The 25,167-nt window shown below is 40.4% G+C and overlaps 2 protein-coding genes across 3 annotated transcripts in view; one reads left to right on the top strand and one right to left on the bottom strand.

Moving 5' to 3' along the window:
* LOC131365202 (cholesterol side-chain cleavage enzyme, mitochondrial) lies at window positions 1-5,921 on the top strand. Of its 2 annotated transcripts, none has more exons than XM_058408874.1 (10): window positions 1-1,646; window positions 2,178-2,333; window positions 2,407-2,606; window positions 2,745-2,948; window positions 3,072-3,232; window positions 3,325-3,491; window positions 3,761-3,839; window positions 3,928-4,119; window positions 4,852-4,991; window positions 5,471-5,921. In XM_058408874.1, the coding sequence occupies exons 1-9, from the start codon at window positions 1,366-1,368 to the stop codon at window positions 4,969-4,971; spliced, it is 1,560 nt and encodes a 519-aa protein (XP_058264857.1). In that variant the 5' UTR covers window positions 1-1,365; the 3' UTR covers window positions 4,972-4,991; window positions 5,471-5,921. The 2 variants fall into 2 exon arrangements, with proteins under 2 accessions (XP_058264857.1, XP_058264856.1); XM_058408873.1 differs by having other exon boundaries at window positions 3-1,646; window positions 5,317-5,921.
* Window positions 5,342-25,167, bottom strand: part of ccdc33 (coiled-coil domain containing 33) — a 25,281-nt gene continuing 5,455 nt past the window's right edge. The window contains exons 3-12 of the mRNA XM_058408875.1: window positions 22,548-22,727; window positions 12,543-12,727; window positions 12,337-12,403; window positions 9,123-9,318; window positions 7,303-7,391; window positions 6,831-6,962; window positions 6,537-6,636; window positions 6,135-6,265; window positions 5,569-5,652; window positions 5,342-5,470 (exon numbers count right to left, since the gene is read on the bottom strand). Coding sequence (XP_058264858.1) covers window positions 5,342-5,470; window positions 5,569-5,652; window positions 6,135-6,265; window positions 6,537-6,636; window positions 6,831-6,962; window positions 7,303-7,391; window positions 9,123-9,318; window positions 12,337-12,403; window positions 12,543-12,727; window positions 22,548-22,727 — 1,293 coding nt within the window. The remainder of the gene's footprint in view (window positions 5,471-5,568; window positions 5,653-6,134; window positions 6,266-6,536; window positions 6,637-6,830; window positions 6,963-7,302; window positions 7,392-9,122; window positions 9,319-12,336; window positions 12,404-12,542; window positions 12,728-22,547; window positions 22,728-25,167) is intronic.

Genomic DNA, 25,167 nt, shown 5'->3' on the forward strand with positions numbered 1-25,167 from the left:
CTGATCATAACTACCTGACCACTGCAGGTTTTTAGTAGTTTTCTTGTTATCTGTTGATCTGTTGCAGTAGTGTAGGTAGTGCTAGTGGCTAGCGCAGTGCTAGAAGGTTCACACACCTGATTCTAGATAGTAAATGAATTCAGCCGCCTAGGACCTAGGTCCACGTTCATAAATATGTCAAAGTAGTTAATAGATCCTAATGCTGAATGTGTACTACATTGACTGCTAATTTCTAATGTCATGTTATCCTTCCATTATTTTATAAACTGCTCGAGTGTTGAAGTTTTTAACATGTTAATGCACTTGCATTGAGTTGCGCAACTTAGTTTTCAAGACAGCCTAAGGTAAGTTCATTTCGAAATGATTACATGAATTGTGTAGAGCTCTGACTATTCTACTCTTACTATATTACTTGGAAAGGGCAGGTGTGGATGCAGGATTTCATTCCAACCCAGCAGAAGCCACACCTGATTCTACTGAAAACCCAGATCATCTGATTATACAGGAGGAAACATGTGTGTCGTCTGATTGATCGGAATGAAAACCAGCAACCACACCTGCCCTTTCCCGGATTGGACACACCCGTAAATGATTCACACACTGATTAATATCTAGGACCAATTTAACAAAACTGACCAACAGACAGTAGCCTGAGCTCAGGATGGAACCAGGGATCGTTTTCCTGCTGTTTCACCATATCTCAGGGTTTCGCATAATACATTTGTAGGGAAAAAGATTCTTCATAAACAAACACAAGAAGCGATACAAACATTCTATTCTAGAAAAAAGATGTTGAGTAATTTCACAATAAAATTTCTAGTGCCACTAAACCTGTTAAAACAGATGACTGGCTGTTTTTCCCTCAAGCACATGGGGGATAGCCGTAAATACATGAGGATAATATCCCTGCAGTCATCTAAAAGCTAATGGTTTTCATTCAGCTAAATGCCAGTTAAAGTAAAATATTTTCATGTGGTGAATTTAAGGTTTTTAAAGGCTTACATTTTACCAATGGATGTTTTTCCATGTGAACTGATAGTTTAACCTTGAAACACTGAAAGGAGGTGCATATAAAACCCTCAGCAGGCACAACATTCTGTCCCTTAGAGTGATGGAGTGAGGAGAGATAGAACGAGTGTGTGTGTGGGTGGGAAAGAGGACTCTGGAGACGCGTTTATTTTATGGCAGTTTCTGAAAACACATAAACATATGTAAGTATCTTGTCGGTAATCAGGCGCAGGTGAGAATTGGCTCGCATTATCTGCAGATTCTCTCCTGCTTCCTCTCCGTTCTCATCGACGTTCTGACACCCCCTGCTGCCACAGTGAGAGATATTTCAGAGAAGCGTGAGGAATTGGTTTGTACATGATGGCGGTGAGGTGTACAACTCGGAGCGGTTCTCCAGCTCGAACTCTAGTCATGATGGAAGGACCAGGTCAGGTAAGAGCCTGCCACAGTGGGAGTATACCTGTTGTAAAAGACACGCTATTTCCAGCAAGCAGCTCTACCGTAAGAGCCTTCAATGAGATTCCGGGAATGTGGAAGAACAGCATAGGGAACCTCTACACCTTCTGGAAACTTGATGGATTCAAGAACATCCATCACATAATGGTCCATAACTTCAACACATTTGGGCCCATTTACAGGTAAACATTTAAGAACAAATTGTCATCTAAGTGTGATTCCACGTAAGTGCCCCTGAAATGTTTTGGGTGTTTGAGCCAAGGGTAGGGGCAGGCGGCAGTTTATCTGCCCAGGAGCTCACTGTACAATAACACTGGAATGTTTCTTATAATTAATTAAATTAAATATGCATTTTGCACGGTTTGTTTAATTTCCATGGATTTTTCATAGTACATTTCATACTACATTGTTTTCTAGAAAATCTTCTGGCTAGACAAAAAAGTTTAAATAAATACTCACAAAAGAATTGCATTTGAAAGACAAATATTAGATATAATGATTCTAAATTAATATAATGGATACAAATATTATTTGCAAAACAACCTACCCAATAAACTTCTCCTGTAGTAAGAGGAATTATAGTCAAAACAAACATTAGTATCAGGACATTACATGCGGAGTCAGGCTAAGTGTGTTCCTTCCATCTTTCCTTAGAAATCGATACTGTTTATAACAGGAATATAAAGTTTATTTTATGCAATATCTTTTTGCAGGGAGAAAATTGGGTACTATGAAAGTGTGAATATTATCAACCCTGAGGATGCTGCTATCTTGTTCAAAGCAGAGGGTCACTACCCTAAGAGGCTTAGAGTGGAACCTTGGACATCTTATCGGGATTTTAGGAATCGCAAATACGGTGTTCTTCTGAAGTATGATTCCTTATATTAGATTATTGTTTACTAATTAAATATGTTGAGTGTAAACTTCAGTCTGTCTGTTCAGAGATGGAGAGGACTGGAGATCCAACAGAGTCATTCTGAACCGGGAGGTAATCTCCCCGAAGGTGCAGGGGAACTTTGTACCATTGCTGGATGAAGTAGGCCAGGACTTTGTGGCTCGAGTTCATAAAAAGATTGAAAGAAGTGGACAGAATAAATGGACGACGGATCTGTCACATGAGCTCTTCAAGTATGCACTGGAATGTAAGGTTTAATATACAGGTGCAATATACAGCAATGAGTATATTGCTGAAACTCTTATTGTTGCTAATTAAATGTGCTCAAAAGGAATAGAGCTAGTTTACTATTTGACTACTGATGTGATCTGTGCCTGTGCCTCAGCTGTGAGTGCAGTATTATATGGTGAACGTCTGGGGCTGCTGTTGGACTACATTGATCCAGAGGCTCAGCACTTTATTGACTGCATCACTCTCATGTTTAAGACCACCTGTCCCATGCTGTACATCCCTCCTTCCATGTTACGACGGCTTGGAGCCAAAGTCTGGAAAGACCACGTGGAAGCATGGGATGGAATTTTTAATCAGGGTAGGAGGTTCTCTTAGTGGACAAGAATGATTTAATAAAAATATCATCATTCTGTTTGAAAATACTTTGTGTGATCACGACCGTGTCTTTGTATTCCACCTAATGCACTCTGGGGCTCAATAGCGGACCACTGTATCCAGAACATCTACAGGCAGCTGAGGAAGGAGTCTGGAGCTCAAAACAAATATCCCGGGGTACTGGCCAGCCTTCTCATGCTTGACCGACTGTCCATTGAGGAAATCAAGGCCAGTGTGACTGAGCTCATGGCTGGAGGGGTGGACACGGTAAGGCAGCTTGTATAAGCCCATAAAAACATTTACAAAAAATATGTAGTTTTTTTCAGTAATCCAATTACTGATGTAGAATGTACTTTTAGACATCTATCACCCTCCTCTGGACTCTCTATGAACTGGCACGGCACCCTGACCTCCAGGAAGAGCTGAGGGCAGAGATCATTGCAGCTCGTGCCGCCTCACAGGGAGACACAGTGCAGATGCTGAAAATGGTACCACTGCTCAAAGGTGCTCTAAAAGAGACACTCAGGTGTGGACAAGCTAGATTTCTATTCATGCTGTTAGAAAAGTAGAGTATTTACAGAAAACTATCAGATCATTAACTGCACCATTATATGATGTTCAGTTTCTGACTATTTAAACACATATTCTTATAGAGGGAGGGGTTATCTGTTAGACATCATTCTAAAACCCTTAGAAATATACATTCATATGTGCATTAAACAATGAAACAAGATTAATTCATTCTATAAAAACGTTCTTGATGTCTTAAATAACTGTAAAACATTTTCTTTAAAGGCTACACCCAGTAGCAGTAAGCCTGCAAAGATACATCACTCAAGATGTCATGATCCAAAATTACCATATTCCATCTGGGGTGAGACACAACCTAAATAACCTGAAACTGAATCTGAGCTAAAAAGTATGTGAAATTATGCAAGTGACCTTGGGTGTGTTTTATTCAGACATTAGTGCAGCTGGGACTGTATGCCATGGGCAGAGACTATCGTATCTTCCCCAGACCAGAGCAATATCTGCCCTCTCGCTGGCTGAGGAATGAAAGCCACTACTTCAGGAGTTTGGGCTTCGGCTTCGGGCCTCGTCAATGCCTTGGGCGCAGAATTGCAGAGACGGAGATGCAGCTCTTCCTCATCCACGTCTGTATAATATTTTATAACTATAGCTAGCTAAGATATACACCTACAAGACATAACATTATGACCACCTGCCTAATATTGTGCTGGCCCCCTTTTTGCTACCAAAACAGCCCTGACCCATCCTGCACTGTGTATTCTGACCCCTTTCTATCAGAACCAGCATTAACTTCTTCAGCAATTTGAGCAACAGTAGCTCGTCTGTTGGATCGGATCACACGGGCCAGCTTTCTCTCCCCACGTGCGTCAATGAGCCTTGACCACCCATGACCCTGTCACCGGTTCACCACTGTTCCTTCCTTGGACCACTTTTGATAGATACTGACCACTGCAGACCGGGAACACCCCACAAGAGCTGCAGTTTTGGAGATGCTCTGATCCAGTGGTCTAGCCATCACAATTTGGCCCTTTTGGTCAAACTCACTCAAATCCTTACGCTTGTCCATTTTTCTTCTTCTAACATCAACTTTGAGGACAAAATGTTCACTTGCTGCCTAATATATCCCACCCACTAACAGGGGCCATGATGAGGAGATACTCAGTCTTATTCACTTCTCTTCATAATGTTATGCCTGACCGGTGTATTAAATTGATTATTTAAAAAAAAAAAAAAGATTATTTTATTCCATAATTCATTTATTCCACAAAAAATAAAAATAAAAATAAAAACACTCATAGGGATGATGGTATGTGCCTCTGTGCATGTGCATGTAACTCATATTCTTGCTTTCACAGATGTTGGAGAACTTCAAGATTGAGAAGCAGAGACAGCTAGAAGTGAGGAGCACGTTTGAGCTTATACTGGTTCCTGAGAAACCCATCCTGTTAACTATAAAGCCTCTACACAGCAGTTAATGACAAACTCCTTCTAGAAGGTACACAATTTAATACCATTTAGACATTAATCACATCAGGAATACCAAAAAAACATGGACTAAATTATATATGTAAATACATTTCATTTTATTTGAGACATGTTTGTTCCTTTATGTATTGCTTTGTTATCCTCTTAGGTTTGTACTGCACAAAACATTTTAGATACTATGCAGTTGAATCAGGTCATTTATCATTTATGTCCAGCTGTCACAAAGTTATACACTTCAATAATCAACAGACAGCATGGCTTATTTCCAAAATACATGTCTTTTTTATTTATATATTTTATTTGTAAGTATTAATTCTCTGTATGATGCCCTTCAGGTTTCACATGAACAGATAAGTTTGGTCAAGGTTGTGTAATGACCGCTGGCAGGTGATGCAAAGTCGATGTGCGAGCAAATCCATGACTGTATTCACTGAGTCTGGTCAACATGTCCTGCTTTTCTTTCCCCCACTGCCTGGCGTTCTCCTCCAGCTATGAACACAACACTGACTCAGTTCTCAGAAGCTCACAGAAGATACATTTCAACATTTGTGTTCTCTTAAAATGAGCTACTGGAACTGGACACACACCTGTTTGCCCAGCATACGGACACAGGCCTCCGCTCTCTCAAGCTGCTCCAACAGTCGGAGCTTCTCACTGTCTGTAAAAGGCTGCTGGGTTTTAACAGAAGAACAGTGATCAACAAATGATGGCATGCTGTAATTTAATAATACAAGCAAATCTTATTTGTCATCTGTCAGACACTGTGAAATGTTTTACTGAGAATTCACTTATTTTTACCTTGCGGATTTGAACTGCTTTGTGTGTGTAAAGAGAATTGTGAGACTGTATTCTTGTAATCTTTATGTAACCTAATTTTGTATGATCAAAAGTTATGAACTGACCCTACTTATGTATTAAAATGTTTGGCATTCTGAATATACTTCTGAACATCTGAACAGTGTTCACTGACTTCAGCGTGTATGTCTGTGTGTCTGATTTATTTTCATTTTTAACCAAAGCAGCGTTTTATTATGGAGAATTTCTATACTACACTTAGTAATGATAACAAAGACAAAGTTCTGCCATTGTCACACCCTAAAGTGTGTTGGAGTGTCTGAGAGAGTGAACACTGAGTGTGTGTTGTGAGCTGCACCTGTGCAGGTTGTTGTATGATAATAGGCGTCGGCTGCGGCTGCTGGCGAAGTCTTTCCAGCTCTGCTCTTAGGCGAGAGTTTTCTGCAGCCAGTATAGACTCGATCTCTCTCATTCTGCTCTCCTCTGAATCTACACACAGGAGCACATTTAAGGACAGCTTCATCAGGTCTAAATCTTCACTACTGTCTTACTGGAGCTGTTCATCCAGACCTTATCATTACCTCTCTGAGGAAGTGACTCTATAGCAGCAGATCAATCACAAATCAATAATTACTCCATTTCGACATGGAATGAACTGCAGTTCCATCTCTGTGCTCATTTAAAATGTAAGTGCAGCTACTGCCATGGAGAATTAAAAGAAGAGTGGCATGGAATGGATATTCACTTGATATAGACACACCTTTTTCTTTTAAGACCTTCTTCTTCTTCTTCTCCTCTGTATTTTCTTTATTTCTCTCTCTCAGCTTTGTGGACAGCACTTTCTCCATCCTTTCAATAACCTCATTAAGAAATGATGAGAAATATAAGTATTATTGATACAGGAAACACATCCTCATAAAAACCTTGAAACCAAATCTCCAAATATAATTGGAGATTAACTCCAATAATTGAGACAACTGAGGATGTGAGATTAAATAAAAGTATAAGGTGAATATTTATGTAGTTTGTCTCAGAAAAAAAGAAGGGGCAGTACCTTCTCCTGTTGGCCTATTGTTGCCTCTAGGATTGAGATTTTCTTCATCTGTCCTTGGTAGCGCTGCAGCACAGCGTGTTGTTGTCGGTGCGCTTGCTGTAGTCGCACCAGCTCCTTCTCACTGTCATTCTTCTACAGAGAACAACAGCACAACTCTTTTGGACAAGAGCAGTTAATGGGATGTAAAGAAAGGTTAGGTGTGCTTATACAGTTCAACAGAAATGCAACAACCCATATGACTGTCTCCAATCAATGGCTTTGGGCAGAGATTATTGATGTATTATTCAAAGGCGCATTCCCATCATTTCACTAAGTATAACAAAGGCATGGCAGGCAGTCAATGGATAATGTATTTGAGATTGCAGGAAGCCATCCATGTAAATGGCCATAGCCTACTGGCTCTTTGTTACAGAATGACAGACTGAAAGGCAAGAGAGAGAGAGAGAGAGAGAGAGAGAGACCTATAACTCACCCTGATGAGCTCATTCTGTAGCTGTTGGATCTTTTCCCTCTGATCCACTGCCTTACTGGTCTCACTGGCCAGCTTGCACTTCAGAGAAACTGGAAAAATAAATAAGTGCTTATCAGTGGGAGAAGGAGGGAGCAGTAATGAATTTAAGACAGACCAAATTCCTGAGCAAGTTCTTATCTATAACCTTTTTGCTTGGTCACTTGAATGAAGTTTTCCCGTTTTCAATAACATAAAAACAATGAGTATTTTTTAACTAACATAAACTTGTTCCTAATGTGAAAAAACATTAGAAAACTCCATAACAAATATCTGAAATGTAGTGAACTGTACTGTTGTAAAAAAACAAAACAAAAAAACAATGGCTTGGTTTAATTCAGTGAACATTAATATAGAGTAAATGAGCCAAAACATTTGCCTTTAAAGAGGTCAAGACCATCTAACATTGAAACACACTGCTGATTTCTCCATTTGCGTCAGGACTAAACCCTGACCGGCTTTGATGGCCTTAAAAAGTCTATGAAGCCTTGTGGATACCTGTGTGTGTGTGTGTGTCCTTCATGAGATAAGTCCCTGACTGCTTATCAGACTCTTGGTGCTAAATGAGCAGTCTTATCAAACTACGGCACAATCCACAGACGGAAAGACAGGACCTTCAACTCTGAAAACTGATAGCAGCTTACAGGACAACTTCCTACTGTGGGGAAAACTTTTCACATTTGAGTGAAATATCTGAGTGTGCTGCATGAAAAACCCCATAGTTGATTTTTTTTTCTTCAAAATGTAATTTTATTTAAAAAGGCTTCCTTTTAGAAGAAGCAGTGATAAGCAGTCACACAGCTCCAGACCGCTATCACACTATCCAGTCCTGGACAAGCAGACTGAAGAACAGTTATTAGGTTCCTACATAGACTGTAAGGCAGTACAGTACAGTACAGTTTATTTCCATTTACAGTGTCACTGAGTCACTTCACACACTTTAAATAATGTTAAATGGCCACTCTTCTCCTTAAATTAGTGCAATACTTTGTTCTATGTAAAATTCTTTCTCTTCTTCTCTTTACTTTGTATATTGTATATTTAACTTAGTACATATTATAATGCAATCTTTTGTTTAAGCTACAGCTATGTGTGTGTGTGTGTGTGTGTGTGTTGTTTTTTAATCTTTTACACCTAAGAGCTGAGCCTCACTATAAGCATTTCAATGTACAAATAAACCTGACTTTACAGTGTTGGAATACACTGATCAAGCATAACATTTTAAGCATTGACTGGTGAAATGACACTGATGATCTCCTCATCATGGCACCTGTTAGTGGGTGGGATATATTAGGCAGCAAGTGAACATTTTGTCCTCAAAGTTGATGACAGAAGAAGAAAAATGGACAAGCGTAAGGATTTGAGTGAGTTTGATCAAAAGGGCCAAATTGTGATGGCTAGACCACTGGATCAGAGCATCTCCAAAACTGCAGCTCTTGTGGGGTGTTCCCGGTCTGCAGTGGTCAGAATCTATCAAAAATATCCTTTAAGTCCTGTAAATTGCAAGGTTGGGCCAATGGAGGCATCACTGCTCAGCTTACAGGACTTAAAGGATCTGATGCTAACATCTTGGTGCCAGATACCACAACACACCTTCAGGGTTGTAGTGGAGTCCATGCCTCGACAAGTCAGGACTGTTTTGGCAGCAAAAAGGAGGACCAACACAATATTAGGCAGGTGATCATAATGTTATGTCTGCTCGGTGTAAATACAGTATATGTAGAATGGGTTATTTATATAAACACTGAGTATACAATGACTTATAGAAGAAAAATATATTCTACTTATTCTGTCTGCAATCTCAGCTTTGGTCATGACGTCAATGTCAGAGTCGTCCAGCAGTGTGCGCCCCAGATCCTGGTTCATAGAGAGCTCACTGCGAAGCTGACTGTTCTGTTCCTCCAGACTGACCACCTGAGAGCGCAGAGCGAGGATGTCCTCAGCCATCTTACACATGGCAGAACGATAGTTCTCCAGCTCCTGATAGTGAAAGAGACATAAGTTTGTCTGGATGATGTGGAAACTACTGCAGAAACACGGATGATGTATCACAGGATGTCTGAACCAGTGTATGGTGCATTACTCAGGGGTACAGTGGCAGTGCTCCCAGGATGCATAGGGGTGTTACCATGAAGAGAAATATAGCACTAAGAATTTCAATAAAGAGTTAAAAACAGGTTTCAGTTAAACAGTAAACTGACAAATACATCTCTAAATGTTGCTGAATTATTCATTCTGACAGGTTTAAACATCAAAACATTTACATTTCTGGCATTTGGCAGACGCTCTTATCCACAGTGACGTACAAAAGTGCTTTAAAGTCTTTATTGATGAATACATTAACACAGGTTCAATAGGTCACAGACTTAGGATACTGCTAGCCTAAAAAACTAGGTTATGAACAGATTGTAGTACCTAACCCTGTTCACTAGGTGTCCTCACAGCCTTCATGTCTCATACACAAACAGAGCATTTAGAGTGGAACATGTTTCATAACAGAACAACAGGATTAACTTTATTCCCTCTTTATGCTGTGTTTGTCTAAGCTGGCTTCATGTCTGCTTTATTAACATTCATGTATTATCACTATAATCACGTTAAAGCAAAACTATCAAGGAGAAGCTAATGTCAGGCTGTAATCCAGTCACCTATAAAAAAAGAAAAGAACATCTGTATGAGGTTTTGTTGATGAAGTAAAAGTAAAGGTGCACTGTGTATTATCCCTTTTTTATAGAACAGCATGGTTTAATGTGATCACCATCAAAGGTGACTCAAAGGAGAAATTAATATTTCTTTTATGTAAATACACGTCTGCTTAAATCCTCTTTTAAAAAGTAAATCTGTTCGATTATTCTGTGCTAAAATACTGCAAATGTCCAGAGGATGTAAGAACATGATCTCGTGAAATTTAGAAAAATTTAGAAATTTAAAACACTGTTAAACCAACACAATATGAGCTTTAGTTGTTGTAGCTTTCCATAAAAAAAATAATTTATAGAATTTGGGACTTTGGGGTTTACAGATGAATTTTTCCAAATTCAATTTATTTGTATAACGCTTTTAACAATGGACATTGTCTCTAAGTGTAGAAACATAGAAAAAATGAGTTAAGTGTAAAGTTAAGTTATTCGTTATCTTTAAAATGTATTCCTAATGAGAAGCCTGGAGAGAGTGGTGAGGAAAAACTCCCTGAGATGCTCTGAGTAAGAAACCTTGAGAGAAACCAGGCTCAGAAGGGAACCTCATCCTCATTTGGGTGACACTGGACAGTAAATAATGTAACTGCTGATAATGTCCTTTCTGCAGCAGTTCTTGAGGAACTAACAGGTCAGTGTAGTTTCTGAGGTCATTATAGACTCAGCACTAATTCCTTCTTTCTGTAAGCTGACCGATATGACAACACATAAATACGGGTGAATTACTTCCTTAAATACGGGTGAATTACTTCCTTTGGGTCCAAGCTGGGGACCCAAAGCTGGGAGAGAGAGAGAGAGGGAGGGAGGGAGGAAGGGAGGGCTGGGGTCCAAGCTGGGGTCCAATTTTCTAAACCTCTAATTCTGTTACAGTGGTAAAAACCACAAGCCACCATTATAGAAGTTATTATGCTCTTAAATAATGGATAATAATAAATAACTAGGATGTACTGACAAGTTTAATAAAATGGATTCTGTGGATAGAAAGTTATAAAAAAGAAAGAAAAACAAAAAACAAAACGACAAAAACTCTGATATGAGACCTAACACATTTGGTCCATATTGTGTCTGAAAGTCCCAGCCGTTATCTTACTGAGGGTCTCTGTATCATGTAGTAGTTCTTAGCCCTGTCTATCATTCAGCCTCCACATTTATAGCAAAGGGGGATACAGAGAGGATGATAGTGATGGAGGCCAGGGATGGGAGGAGACAACACATGTTATTAGGAGATTCCAATCTGGGCCAGTGTGAAGGCAGCTCCCTCGGGTCCTCTGGATGAAATCGAGCGCCTAATTGAAAGGGCACACAAGCTAGGTGAGAATCATGACTGGTGATGATGAGATGGGAGACTAGGGACTCACTGGGAGACGGGGGAGAGGTGGAGGGGTGGTGTCTAATGAGGAGCTTGTGCAAAGCAATACTATTTTGGTGAAATAAAAGTAAGCAGGAGGAAGAAGGAGGAGAAGAGCAGGAGGATGGAGAGAAATTGAGAGAAACATCTCCTGAGCGAGATGAGAGGGAAAAACACCAGGAGCCCACACAGCACTTACTGTAGCTCCAGGACAAATGCATGGGGAGCTGTCTCTCTCTCTCTCTCTCTCTCTCTCTTTTTCTCTCTCACTCTCCCTCCCTCCATCCCTCACTCCCTCTCTCTCTGTCCCATCCACCCTCCCTCCCTCCCTCCCTCCCTCCCTCTTCCTATCTCTCTCTCTCTCTCTCTCTCTCTCTCTCTCTCTCTCTCTCTCTCCCTCTCCCTCCATTCCTCACTCCCTCTCTCTCTCCCTTCATCCCCCACTCCCTCTCTCTCTGTCCCATCCTCCCTCCCTTCCTCCCTCCCTCCCTCTCTCTCTCTCTCTCTCTCTCTCTCTCTCCAGGTTTCTCCCTATTTCATTTGTACCTCTGGTGTCTGGTGGTTTAAACATCCTCCCTGCCTGTGGCCATTTCTTTTGTTTCCCCAAAACACAAGAATAATAATAAACCAGTGGCCTTATAGGAATCATCTAAATTCAATCAATATTGGTATCCATGCTGCTGCATAATGGAATGTGTGTAAATTCAGGCAGCGGTGGCTGTATGTCCCTGGTGATGGAGAAAAATGAAACAACTTTTTTTTCTTTTGTTCTTTTACAAAAGAACAAATCTCCTTAGAGAACCTTTTTTTTTTAGAGATATTACAAATCCTAGGCACCACAATTTGTCAGATAGAAGTCAATGTTCTCAGCTGATTGGATCTTTTCAGATGGTGCTATAGGATCTGTATTGGGGTATTAGGGGTATTAAATCATTCAGTGGGTGCAACACTCACTTTCGTCTGGTGTTCAGTAATTTCTGCAACATGTGGATCGTCATCCTGAACATTAATCACGGGGAGTCTGAAATATTTCCAAAAACAATATTATAAAAAAAAATCCCTGATTTAATTTGAAATGAAAATTTGCAAAAACCCAAAAGTTTCAGAACAAATTGACAAAATAACTGAAAATGGCTAAAGTTAGGATCCAGGCTGGTCACCTCTCATGTGGAGAAAGGATTTCAAATGTTTGGTTGAGCTCTAAGGACTTCTTGGACTTTGTCTGTTCTTTTGGTTCTCCTTTACTCTGTTGAGGAGCTTTGGGTGTTTTGAAGATGTGCTGATATTCTGGGAGGATCTGGGCGAGGGCATCATAGGCTGGCAAATCATATCCGTCCCTCTGAAGCTGGACAGAAGCACAGAAAGCAAGCAGACCCTCAAACATCACCACTTATTAGAAATATATAATTGATGTACAAATGTAAATAAACATGTCTGGAAGAAAACCTGCAAAACAATATGCATTTATAGAGAAGGACCATACAAATAAAACCTCTTTTATACTGTATTCTTAACATATGATAATTGAGCTAACTGTGAAAAAAAAAACATTTTACATATTGAAAAGTATTTATTCCATCTTTTTGCCTACTTACAGCTCTCGTGAAGGGTCTGTAGAACATTTTCAGTGACTACTCAGACCGAGTCCACCTTTAGAGCAAATCCAGTTACATATATTCTACTTATTTAGAAATTTAGTTTCAACCAAAAACTAAATTTTTTCAGGATTCAACAAATTCAGTTTTAGTTGCGAGAGACAGCATTCACTGGTGTTTTATGATCTTATTTAGTGACACAGAGAGTTCCCTGTAACTAACAACAGCCCAGCCCTCGCAAACAAACACAAGTATGTTTGCCTTCTCTATGTAGAAATTAACTGCAGATCCTGGAACAACTTTACAATCCAGCAATCTTAAAGAAAAAATATTCAGAACAAGTCAGGCAGAGTTTTACCAACACCATCCTACTGAGCACACAGCATACTGTACCTGTGACGTGGCAGGAAGGATCTGCGGATCCTTAGAGCTTTGCATTTTTATTATTATTATTATTATTATTATTACAATATTATGAGTTTAATATTATAAGACTGGGAAAGAGAAAGAGCACTAGATATAATGAAAGTCCAGCAGCTGAAACTAGGCTGTTTCTACAACACAAGCCTTGCTTAGCAACTCCCATAACTACAGCGACTTCCAGTTCTCATCATTGTTCAGATGTAATTTCAATAAACTGATTATCAGGAGTTATTTGCTGTAAAGAACAAAGTTTCCTCCAGTAAAGAAACATGACAAAATAGTTTTTTAGAGGGAGGTTAAATCAATAAAGACCAGTGAAAGGCCCTGCCCCGCCTTCATCATCTGCTAATGAATTGTCAGTTAGTGCTGAAGGAGAAGAAGAAGATTGATGAGTGAGGTCTGTGATCACGCTGTGAAGGCCTTGTTCCTTATTCTGACTCCGGTCGGCAGCACAGCAAGACAAATGTTAGCTTCTGAATACAAGACGTTCTTCTCCCCATGACACAAATCAATAATCCATTAATTCTCCTGTCTGTACATATAGATTTCAGAGTTTAGTCCTGTCATTCTGACTTCTGATTATTTAGATTGAAAACCATAAATACTATTCTTGTTAAAATGACAATTCCTGGAATGCCGGTCACTTTGTCTCACTTTGCCTTTGTTCAGTCATAAGCACGCTCAGAGCAGTGTTAAGTTTCTGCAAGTGAATGGCAGCCACCAGTCAGATGAATGTGAGTGAAACCACATGACCATGGGCTGGTAGGTTGCATAGCGACAGTGAAGAAAGGGACCCTATAATCCTTCACTTGCATTGAGAGCACAGCCAATAGCAACCTCTGAGATGCCGAGTTACAAATGGCAGATTTTCATGGATTCAAATACTTAACAGCCCACTCAGTCACAGAGAAACTCCGGAGTGCAAAGAAGAGCTTGTGACAAAGCCGAATGCACCACACAGTAACCATGATATATATATGACTTTTAGTCTAGAGAAGGATTCCTTTAGAGGTGAAAATAATAATTTGCCAATTTATATATTTTATATATTTAATTATTTATATAGGTTCATCTGAGAGCAAGAGAGAGAGAGAGAGAGAGAGAGAGAAGCAATAGTTAAGCAAACTCATGAAATTAATATCAAATTAAATGCCTCTTATTATCCATTAAACCACACAGAGATGTTAACATTCAAGAGAACGCTCATGTTCATGTCACATTTAGTGGTTGAATTACAAATTGATTTACAAAGAGAGAGAGAGAGAGAGAGATAGAAAGAAAGCATATGGATGCTATGACACCAGGTGACAAGCTGATTGCAGTGCTCTGTGAGGTCTACGCTCGGAGGCTTGCCTCTCTCATCACTGCATCAGTATTCAGGACACAGCCTGCTAAATGCAGCAAATGGGCCTTCAGAAGACTGACAGGCTTGAGTCTGTCGCCGCTGCACAGAGCTCAATTAGCCTGTCAGAACAGGGCTACATCCCCAGACACTCCCTCGCTGCAGCTCCTGGACTCTGTCTGAACCTTCTCCTCCCCCTCAAGTCATCCTTTTTACCTTTTCCAGTGCTTATGTTTATTTTTCCTCTTTCTGCTTGCCAGTCTTCTTCCTGATTTTTAGCCCTTTTCTGTTTCCTATCTGTGACACACATCGCTGCATTTCTTTTTATCTATAGCATTTATGTCAGATTTATTTAGACATCTCAAATACACTATATTGCCAAAAGTATTCGCTCACCCATCCAAATAATCAGAATCAGGTGTTCCAATCACTTCCATGGCCACAGGTGTATAAAATCAAGCACCTAGGCATGCAGACTGTTTTTACAAACATTTGTGAAAGAATGGGTCGCTCTCAGGAGCTCAGTGAATTCCAGCGTGGAACTGTGATAGGATGCCACCTGTGCAACAAATCCAGTCGTGAAATTTCCTCGCTCCTAAATATTCCACAGTCAACTGTCAGCTGTATTATAAGAACGTGGAAGTGTTTGGGAACGACAGCAACTCAGCCACGAAGTGGTAGGCCACATAAACTGACGGAGCGGGGTCAGCGGATGCTGAGGCGCATAGTGCAAAGAGGTCGCCAACTTTCTGCAGAGTCAATCGCTACAGACCTCCAAACTTCATGTGGCCTTCAGATTAGCTCAAGAACAGTGCGCAGAGAGCTTCATGGAATGGGTTTCCATGGCCGAGCAGCTGCATCCAAGCCATACATCACCAAGTGCAATGCAAAGCGTCGGATGCAGTGGTGTAAAGCACGCCGCCACTGGACTCTAGAGCAGTGGAGACGCGTTCTCTGGAGTGACGAATTGCACTTCTCCATCTGGCAATCTGATGGACGAGTCTGGGTTTGGCGGTTGCCAGGAGAACGGTACTTGTCTGACTGCATTGTGCCAAGTGTAAAGTTTGGTGGAGGGGGGATTATGGTGTGGGGTTGTTTTTCAGGAGCTGGGCTTGGCCCCTTAGTTCCAGTGAAAGGAACTCTGAATGCTTCAGCATACCAAGACATTTTGGACAATTCCATGCTCCCAACTTTGTGGGAACAGTTTGGAGCTGGCCCCTTCCTCTTCCAACATGACTGTGCACCAGTGACCAAAGCAAGGTCCATAAAGACATGGATGACAGAGTCTGGTGTGGATGAACTTGACTGGCCTGCACAGAGTCCTGACCTCAACCCGATAGAACACCTTTGGGATGAATTAGAGCGGAGACTGAGAGCCAGGCCTTCTCGTCCAACATCAGTGTGTGACCTCACAAATGCGCTTGTGGAAGAATGGTCAAAAATTCCCATAAACACACTCCTAAACCTTGTGGACAGCCTTCCCAGAAGAGTTGAAGCTGTTATAGCTGCAAAGGGTGGACCGACGTCATATTGAACCCTATGGATTAGGAATGGGATGTCACTTAAGTTCATATGCGAGTCACGGCAGGTGAGCGAATACTTTTGGCAATATAGTGTATGTTAAATGAGGAGCTACTCTGTCACATGTTGAACAAAAGTGTTTTATGGTTTAGACAATTGCCCTAAAGTCACTATTCTTTTAATTTTTGTAAATTGTATATATATATATATATATATGTATTTAATATATAAAAACATATTGAATTATACTGTTTCAAAAATATCACTTAAATACAGTAGAAATGCACTTCTGGTTTTTACAATAGCCATTCGGATATGAATTATATATAAATATTAGGCATCTTCCTATACTACATTAATTTTTAAAAGCTTAGAGACATCATCTTCCTTTAACAGGATGTAGAAATGGTCCCTCTGCTCTGCACCAAAAATACAACGTGGATTTGACCTCAGAGGCAAATCTGGTCTCAAACAAATAACTCGACTTGCAGCTTCTGTAATTGAATTTATTATATAAAACAAGCTGACTGAACCACACACATGAACATGTGAGGTCCAGTGACTGATCCTAATTTATCTCTAATAATCTGAAACAACATTAGCTCGACTTAAATCAATCTACACTCTATAGTTTGGTTTAGATTATTAGTTTAGACCAAGGTCCGTCAGTAAACTGCTTGGTCAGCACGTCAGTAGGATTTGTGTGTGTGTGTGTGTGTGTGTGGTATGTGTGTGTCAAGGACAGCAGCCTAGGTGAAGGACATGTGGCTGACTAAGATGTAATAAACATTTGCAACACCCCAAATATTTAACACATAACAGAATGTTAGAATAATGAAACCTTTGCTGACAAATGAATCTTGGAATTTAGAAACATAACAGTTTCTCAGTTGAACTGCAAATAATGACAACTTAGCGAGTGAAACAGAATGGAACATAAAACAAATATATGATTATTAAGCCTATTTATAGACTTTATGTTTAACATAATAGTCCAGAAACAATTCTAGAAAAAAAATCAAATTAATAGTAATAGTAAAGCTACAGGATTTGCCAAAAATCTCTGTACACATGGAAAATAATACACTAGCTTTCCAACAAATTTTCATACTTAGATCCCCAGACATAAGGCCTCCATAAGGCACATAAAGGCCATGGTGTACCAAGAAAAGATACAGTAGAAAGGTCAAATAAAGGAACATATTCCAAGTGCAGTTAATCACATCACCAGAGGTGCTAGCATGAGGTCATCACGAGCGGCCGAGACTCCATGTGTCTTTACTTTAATGAACGGCAATCACGTAGAGGTGGAGGATGTTTTGTAAATAAAATAGCATTTTACTGAAAAGAGATCAAGTATGGAGACATTTGAGACACTGTGTAGATCAATTTGACAATCTTCAAGACAATTTTCACTTGATTAGATTTTTGCAATGTGAATATTTATAGCTGTTTACATAATTTAGGAATCGTTTGATCCACTGAAACATCACATTTATAAAACATATCTACTTTCTACTTACACCACACACACACACACCACACAGACACACAAACACACACCACACACACACAGACACACAAACACACACCACACACACACAGACACACAAACACACACCACACACACACACACCACACAGACACACAAACACACACCACACACACACAGACACACAAACACACACCACACACACACACACCACACAGACACACAAACACACACCACACACACACACACACACACCCACCACACACACACAGACACACACACAAACACACACCACACACACACAGACACACAAACACACACCACACACACACACACGCACACACACCAACCACACACACACACACACACACACACACACACCACACACACACACACGCACACACACCAACCACACACACACACACACACACCCACCACACACACACACACACACACACACACCACACACACACACACACACACACCAACCACACACACACAGACACACACACACACCCACCACACACACACACACACACACACACACCAACCACACACACACAGACACACATACACCACACACACACACACACACACACACCCCACACACACCACACACACACACACAGACACACAAACACCACACACACACACACCACACAAACATACACACGCACACACCACACACACACACACACACATACACCACACACACACACACACACACACCAACCACACACACACACACACCAACCACACACACACACAAACACACAAACACACACCACACACACACACAGACACACAAACACCACACACACACACACCACACAAACACACACACGCACACACCACACACACACACACACACACACACATACACCACACACACACACACACACACACACCACACACACTCCCAAAGCTACCCGCTGCACTAAATCATTCATTGCTTACAAATTCAAAGAAGCAAGATGATGATTTAATGTATTAAGTCATCTGAACACTGTTACAGCCCTGAATCATAACCTTTAGCTAGATTTTAGCTAGGCTTTTATTTGTTTTCAATCTGTGTCATGTGAATTTTATAAATTTACGAACATGGCTCCATGCTGGTGTACTGTGAATGCCACAGTGTTGTCTGCTGGTACACATTCACCAGTTGCTCCAATTTCTTCCCACAGGGCTTTTGTGACCTTTTCAAAGTTTAGAACAAGCCTAGCATAATGGCTTACACTGAGAGTGACATTTACACATGCCAAAGTGAGCAGAAAAACACTTAATGTTCTTTATGCCCAACAGGCATATGGTTTCCCAGCTAGATATGCCTGAAAGTGTGTCCCAACTGGATCAAACCTGAAACCTGAAGTTTTAAGGGGTGATAGAATGGAAATAAAAATATAGATATTAACACACACACACACACAATCACAATCACACACACACACACACACACACACACAAACACACATATACACACACACACATACACACACATACACACACACACACACAATCACACACAAACAGGCAGTAAAGGCATCAGGCCACACACTCCTTCTAGTCTAGAAAACTAGAGGGGTAGGGGGTTGGGTGTGTGTGTGTGTGTGTGTGTGTGTGTGATTGAAATCTGATCAGAGAATGTATAATAACAGCAGTGATTTATTCACAGTGTCCCAGTTTTCTGATGCAGTACTTTAGTTTATATATGCAGAGGTTAGTGGGCTACTCCATAAAACTCCATAAAGGGATTAACTGAAACCACCACTGCACATCCAAGTCCTTCAGACATAATAGATGCAGATCATAAAACCAATGCAAACCTGTCTACAGCCGTAAATGTGGAGGGATGACAAAGACAGTGAAACAAATAATTGCCTGAGAAATTGTTTGGGCTCTATTGTGCATATCAGTGGAGAGCAGAAAGAGATTTTAACTGTTTAGGATAGAGCCATAAATACACACACACACACACACACACACAAATGCCAGGATTAAGAGACATCCCATAAAAATCTGCATCTTTCCTTAACCTTTTGACCCTCTCTTTTATCCTGCTGATGTCTTTCTTCTGGTCAACAGACTGGTCAGTGAGTTAGGATGAAGGAGATAGTGTTGGAGGACAGACAAGTGAAAAGTAGGACAATGTACGTTTAGGAGGAAGACAGCATGCATGTAATTGATAGTAATAGAAGAGTGTCATGTTTAATGTCTCAGTAACCATCCCCACTACCCAATCATACCCCACCCTGCCCCACCCCACCCCATCCCACCTCACATCTCTCTCTCTCTCTCTCTCTCTCTCTCTCTCTCTCTCGCTCTCTCTCTCTGCTATAAACGGATACATCCCCAGTGCTTCCTCCCTGGTGCTTCAAAGCAAGTCCAAAGAGGTGAACCAGTTTCTCTCTGTGAGTCAGGAGAGACTGTTATCAGACAGGAGCAGGAGCTCTGCATTAACCAGCACTACTCTGCAAACAGCAGTAAATAACACGTGATAACACAGGTGCTAATGAAACTGTCTCAGGATAGCTAGAAAGATTTACATTCAAAATTGATTTCAACCAGACAAGTACATTTCTATTTCATGATCAAAGCAGCCATTAAAAGGTGAAATTTCCTTATTAAAACCGCAAGCCCAAATGTAAGATTTAAAAACGGAATATACATGCATGTAAAATGTGAGTGTATACATGCGTGTAAAGTGTTGACTAGACTCTTTACATGAAGGTTACACAGTGAAGCAGTCCTGGCTGATGAAAGCACCTGCAGAGATCCTCAACAAAGATCAGCCTTGAGTCTGTGTTCTCCTCTTTCACACAGATCTATAGCTTTAACCTTGCCTCCTACCTCCGGCATCCTCCCACACAGTCACACACACACACACACACACACACACACACACCACACACACACACACTCACACACACACACACACACACACACACACACACACACACACACACACACACACATTTTAGAAATATCTTCAGCTTGACTCCCATTGTCTCTCAAGGTCAGCAGTGTGTTGGCTTTGCACACAATATATCCAGCTGTTTGATTTTGCTGGACTCGTCAGTACATACTGAGGCTGTTAAATCTGTATAAACCTGTCTGAAAACCCTTAAAAAAATCATGGATTTGTATAATGAGAAGTGGGCACTTGACTGGGTTAGTGAGATGACATGCAGAAACTAAAGTGAATAAATAGTTCAGAGGAATGTTTTGCATTGCACTGCTAAAAAGTGTACGTCAAAATACAGCTTTCCTGTCAATGACAGAATGATGAGCAGGAAAAAGGCCTCAGGTTTTGTTTAATAGCAAGCAAAAACAGTTTTCTTAGAAACATGAACAACAATAACAACAACAACAAAATGAAGCTGAATCCAGACTTCTCTGTGAAAAGCAATCAAACAAGAAGATCGTTTAAATTCCAAGCAGCCACTAGATGTCGCTGTGGGAATGTACAGCTGTGACACTCCACCCTGAGGACAGTGAGACAGGAGGACAGACAGACAGCAAAGCAGACAGCTTCACACTGCTGCAGTGCGCTGTCCCATAGGACCACAGCACACAGATCCCTATATCTATATGTCTGTGTGTGTGTGTGTGTGTGTGTAAATAACATTACAGTACATTCCTCTGCTAGATTTCAAAGATTGAAATACATTATTCTACAACTGAACCCCAGGTCATTCCTGTTGGGAGAAGCACAAGCCTGCCAATAAAAAATACATAAATGATTTATCACAAAGCAAGACTGAACCCCAATATGAGCTTATATTAAGCAGCTTGGTGATTCATGCTTTACAGATGCTTTAATCTTTCAGAAGCATTTTATTTGAGGAAACTGATTTAGTCAACTGTTTTCTTCTCAGTGGTTCGACAGAAGCAGACAAAATAGTCTGTTCTTTAAGGATGGACAAAGAAATAATTTTCCTCCATCTTTCTTGGCTGCCATTGTTTTAGACTGTTAAGAAAAGACTAAGATTCCTTTCAATGCATTCAATCTGAAAAGAATCAATACGACATAAGGCGACTTGATGAATTCGAAATGTGTGCTCAGGGTGAATATTGACCAGGTTCATACTTGCAGTCATCGACAGCTACTGTGTTCCTAATCAATACAGGACTAATGCCAAAAAATGGATGCTCAGTCTGTCTGAGGATGACACATTGTAAGAATATCAAACAATTTTTTTTAAAGCATAAGTATGCATGTGCATTCAATTATCCCACCCTAAATGGTGCTGAAAGAATACATACACTGTCACTCGTTATACCTTTTAACATTTCAAAGCATATCCTTAGGAAAAAGGTTCCTTAGGGATTATTTGGATAGTTAAGTGTTCCTGACTAGTTGAACCTGAAAGGAAAACCATTTCCTCTACAGTGATCCATAAATGTAAAGGTGAGGAACCGTTATAAAAATGTTTTTTTTTTAACAAACAACACCTATATAAACACTTATTAATTATGACAGAGAGATTCTGTTACATTACATTATCATCATCATCATCATCATTATACTTAATCAATAAATTGATATGCACAAACCACAGTGGGCGGAGTAGAGCAAATGGGAACTGGGGGGTGGCGGTCTTGCAGCAGGGTGTGGTTTTCTGAAAGTGGACAAAAGACAGTAAGAGAAGGAAGGGGTGGAGAGGACAAGAGGAAGAAGGAGCTGAGCGGTGAAGAGAGCTGCATGGATGTGATGCACAGCAGCCTGCAGGAGGGTGTGGTGCGCTGAGAGAGGAGGAGAGAAGGAGGGCTGTGGAGAGTGGGGGAGACTCACAGTGGACTGCTGTAGGGTGTGGCTTTCTATACAGGGATAGTTGTCTCCACTGTCTGCTGGCTCCAGCTCCTGCTCCAGTGCTGTGTGAAGAGCTTCTAGCTGTCCTTCAATGAGAGCAGAGAAGAGTTCCACACAAGGGAGCAGACTGCAGTCCACCTGGCTCAGGGTGGAGTCTGTACACTATAAAACAAAGAGATAAGCATGGAAATGTGCCCAAACACACACACACATTTATCTGTAAAGGAAATAAGAGAGCTCTGTACTGCAATTCAATTCATACAGTTATGGCACAATGTCTTTTTAATCTTCACTGTTGAATTGCATGGCTGACCCACAACGAAAGAGGCAAGAAAGAGCTAATGCAGGAAGAGACACCCTAGATAACCTTGAAATAAAAGCCTTTCAGAGGTGGGTCATGCAGCTATAATTGACACTGAGGGTTGAGTAAAGAATTATGACCCAGGAGAGCAGAGGCTGCCAGACTAAAACCCAGGCTCCATCAACCAGCACTCTGCCCTAAATGGGTACTGTGTGCTGGAAATGGGCTTCCAGACTCCAAACTAATAGAATTATAAGCGGATGCACATCAGTAGAACTGATCCAGCTGTTGTACATAATTGCATCACATTATATTTTAGTCTCTTATCCAGGTCTGTTCCAATCATTCCACAGGACAGGAAGTAAATATGGTTATAGTTCATGGATGCAACTGTTGTAAAATAAATAAATAAATAAATAAATAAAAGTAAAGTATTTTTGCCACAGGAACACTCAGAAAAGAATAGATCTTAATTATATATACTTTTAAAACAATATCACTTTTCAGTCTCAGACTAAATGATCTCTTATAATTTCCTGACAAACGAGGTTAAAATGCTAGTGCAATATTAACAATAAAATTACAATGAAATATTTACAAATAAATATTTTAATAAATGCACAGAGTGATTTTTCATTCATTTTTACTCCAAAAATCATTTTAATTTTGTTTTACACTAAAGACTATACGTATACTTCTGATGCTATTATGTAAAAAGAAAAAACAAATGCAAATATAATGTATAAAGAAATACAATATATAAGAAATTAGGTTTAAATAAACAAACAAATAAAAAACAAACAAACAAACAAATAATACGAATAGATAAACAAACAAACAAACAAACAAACAAACACACAAGTAAACACAAATAAATAAATAAATAAATAAATAAATAAATAAATAAATAAATAAATAAATAAATAAATAAATAAATAAATAAAATTAAAGAAATACATTAAAGGATGAGTACAGCTACACTACTTTTGTAAAAAGTGTGTCTTTCTGGTCACTGGGGTAAAAAGGTAGCTAAGAGATGCAGCTTTAAGCGATGCACAGACACACACACAACTTTTGTCCTGTTTAACATTCCTCTGTCATTCCTTTCCCACCTGAGTGCTTCTCCCCAGACACACAAGCTTGACCTCCTGCACCAGCCGTGTCAAAAACAAATGGCAGCAGTGCAGAATCATTTATCACCGTCTCATTGAGCTGTTGCTCATCCATATTCCTTGTGCTTCTCCCAAACGGTAATGAGAAGAGGCAACAGTTGTATTGTGCTGTTCATGTTGTTTTTAATTCTATACATACAACCTCCAATGAATTACACAGACTGTAAGCATGTTCCTGAGCTTTATTAGTGGCCCTCAGGACCACATCCAGAATGCCTTTTCACTCCAGAAGCAGCAACCAGTTGCAGCAGCAAGTCTCTGGGATCTGTCCATAGTGCTGAGCCAAACAAAAGCATCAAAGCCCGGATCTGGCTTCTTCTGAGGCTCAGGGCTGGGGAGGCACCATGTGCACTTGATTCAATTAACAGGTTTCAGAGGCTTCCCCTGAGAGAAGGGAGCACAGCGTGAGGGGGAAGCATAAGTGTGTGCAGTCTGACAAAGACATGGCTCAACCCCCCATGCCCCGGTTCAGTCCACCTCATTAGTCAAGCAAGTGAGTGTGCCTCAGAAACACGGGCACACACATGGAGGCAAGCGTGTGCTTAGACACAATATGTGCACATGCATTTCACTCCAGCACACAAACCTCTAGCAATCACCAGCATGTTTTTTAAGCAGTGAATGAGTGGGTCACTGGAGAGAACAAGGCCTTTTTTTCCTGTATACTCCACTCTCTAAGTTCTGGGCAGCATTCTCCTATAACACTGCCATGTCTCCCAACCTGCTTTCATCCTTAACCTTCTCTTCCTCTTCCTTATCCTCAATTCAATTCAATTTATCTTGTATGTTTAACAGTGGACATAAAAATTACAAAATTTAAAAATCAAATTTATATTTATCTCTAATGAGCAAGCCTGAGGCAATAGTGGCAAGGAAAACCTCCTGAGACAATACGAGGAAGAAACCGTGAGAGGAACCAGGACTCAAACGAAACTCTTACTCGCTTCCATGTCCCAGGTTTTAATACCAGATGACCCAAACTCTTAGACCTTCCTCTCTATCTGTATCTGAATAGCACGCCTACTTTAATATATAAAATGATGATATATTTTTATGACGATGTAGATCCTGGAAAGGATAAAAGGGATGGGGATTGCAGGCTAGATGACAACAACAGTTTCACAGCATT

Source organism: Hemibagrus wyckioides, linkage group LG14, assembly GCF_019097595.1.
Source record: "Hemibagrus wyckioides isolate EC202008001 linkage group LG14, SWU_Hwy_1.0, whole genome shotgun sequence".
Classification (NCBI taxonomy): Eukaryota; Metazoa; Chordata; class Actinopteri; order Siluriformes; family Bagridae; genus Hemibagrus; species Hemibagrus wyckioides.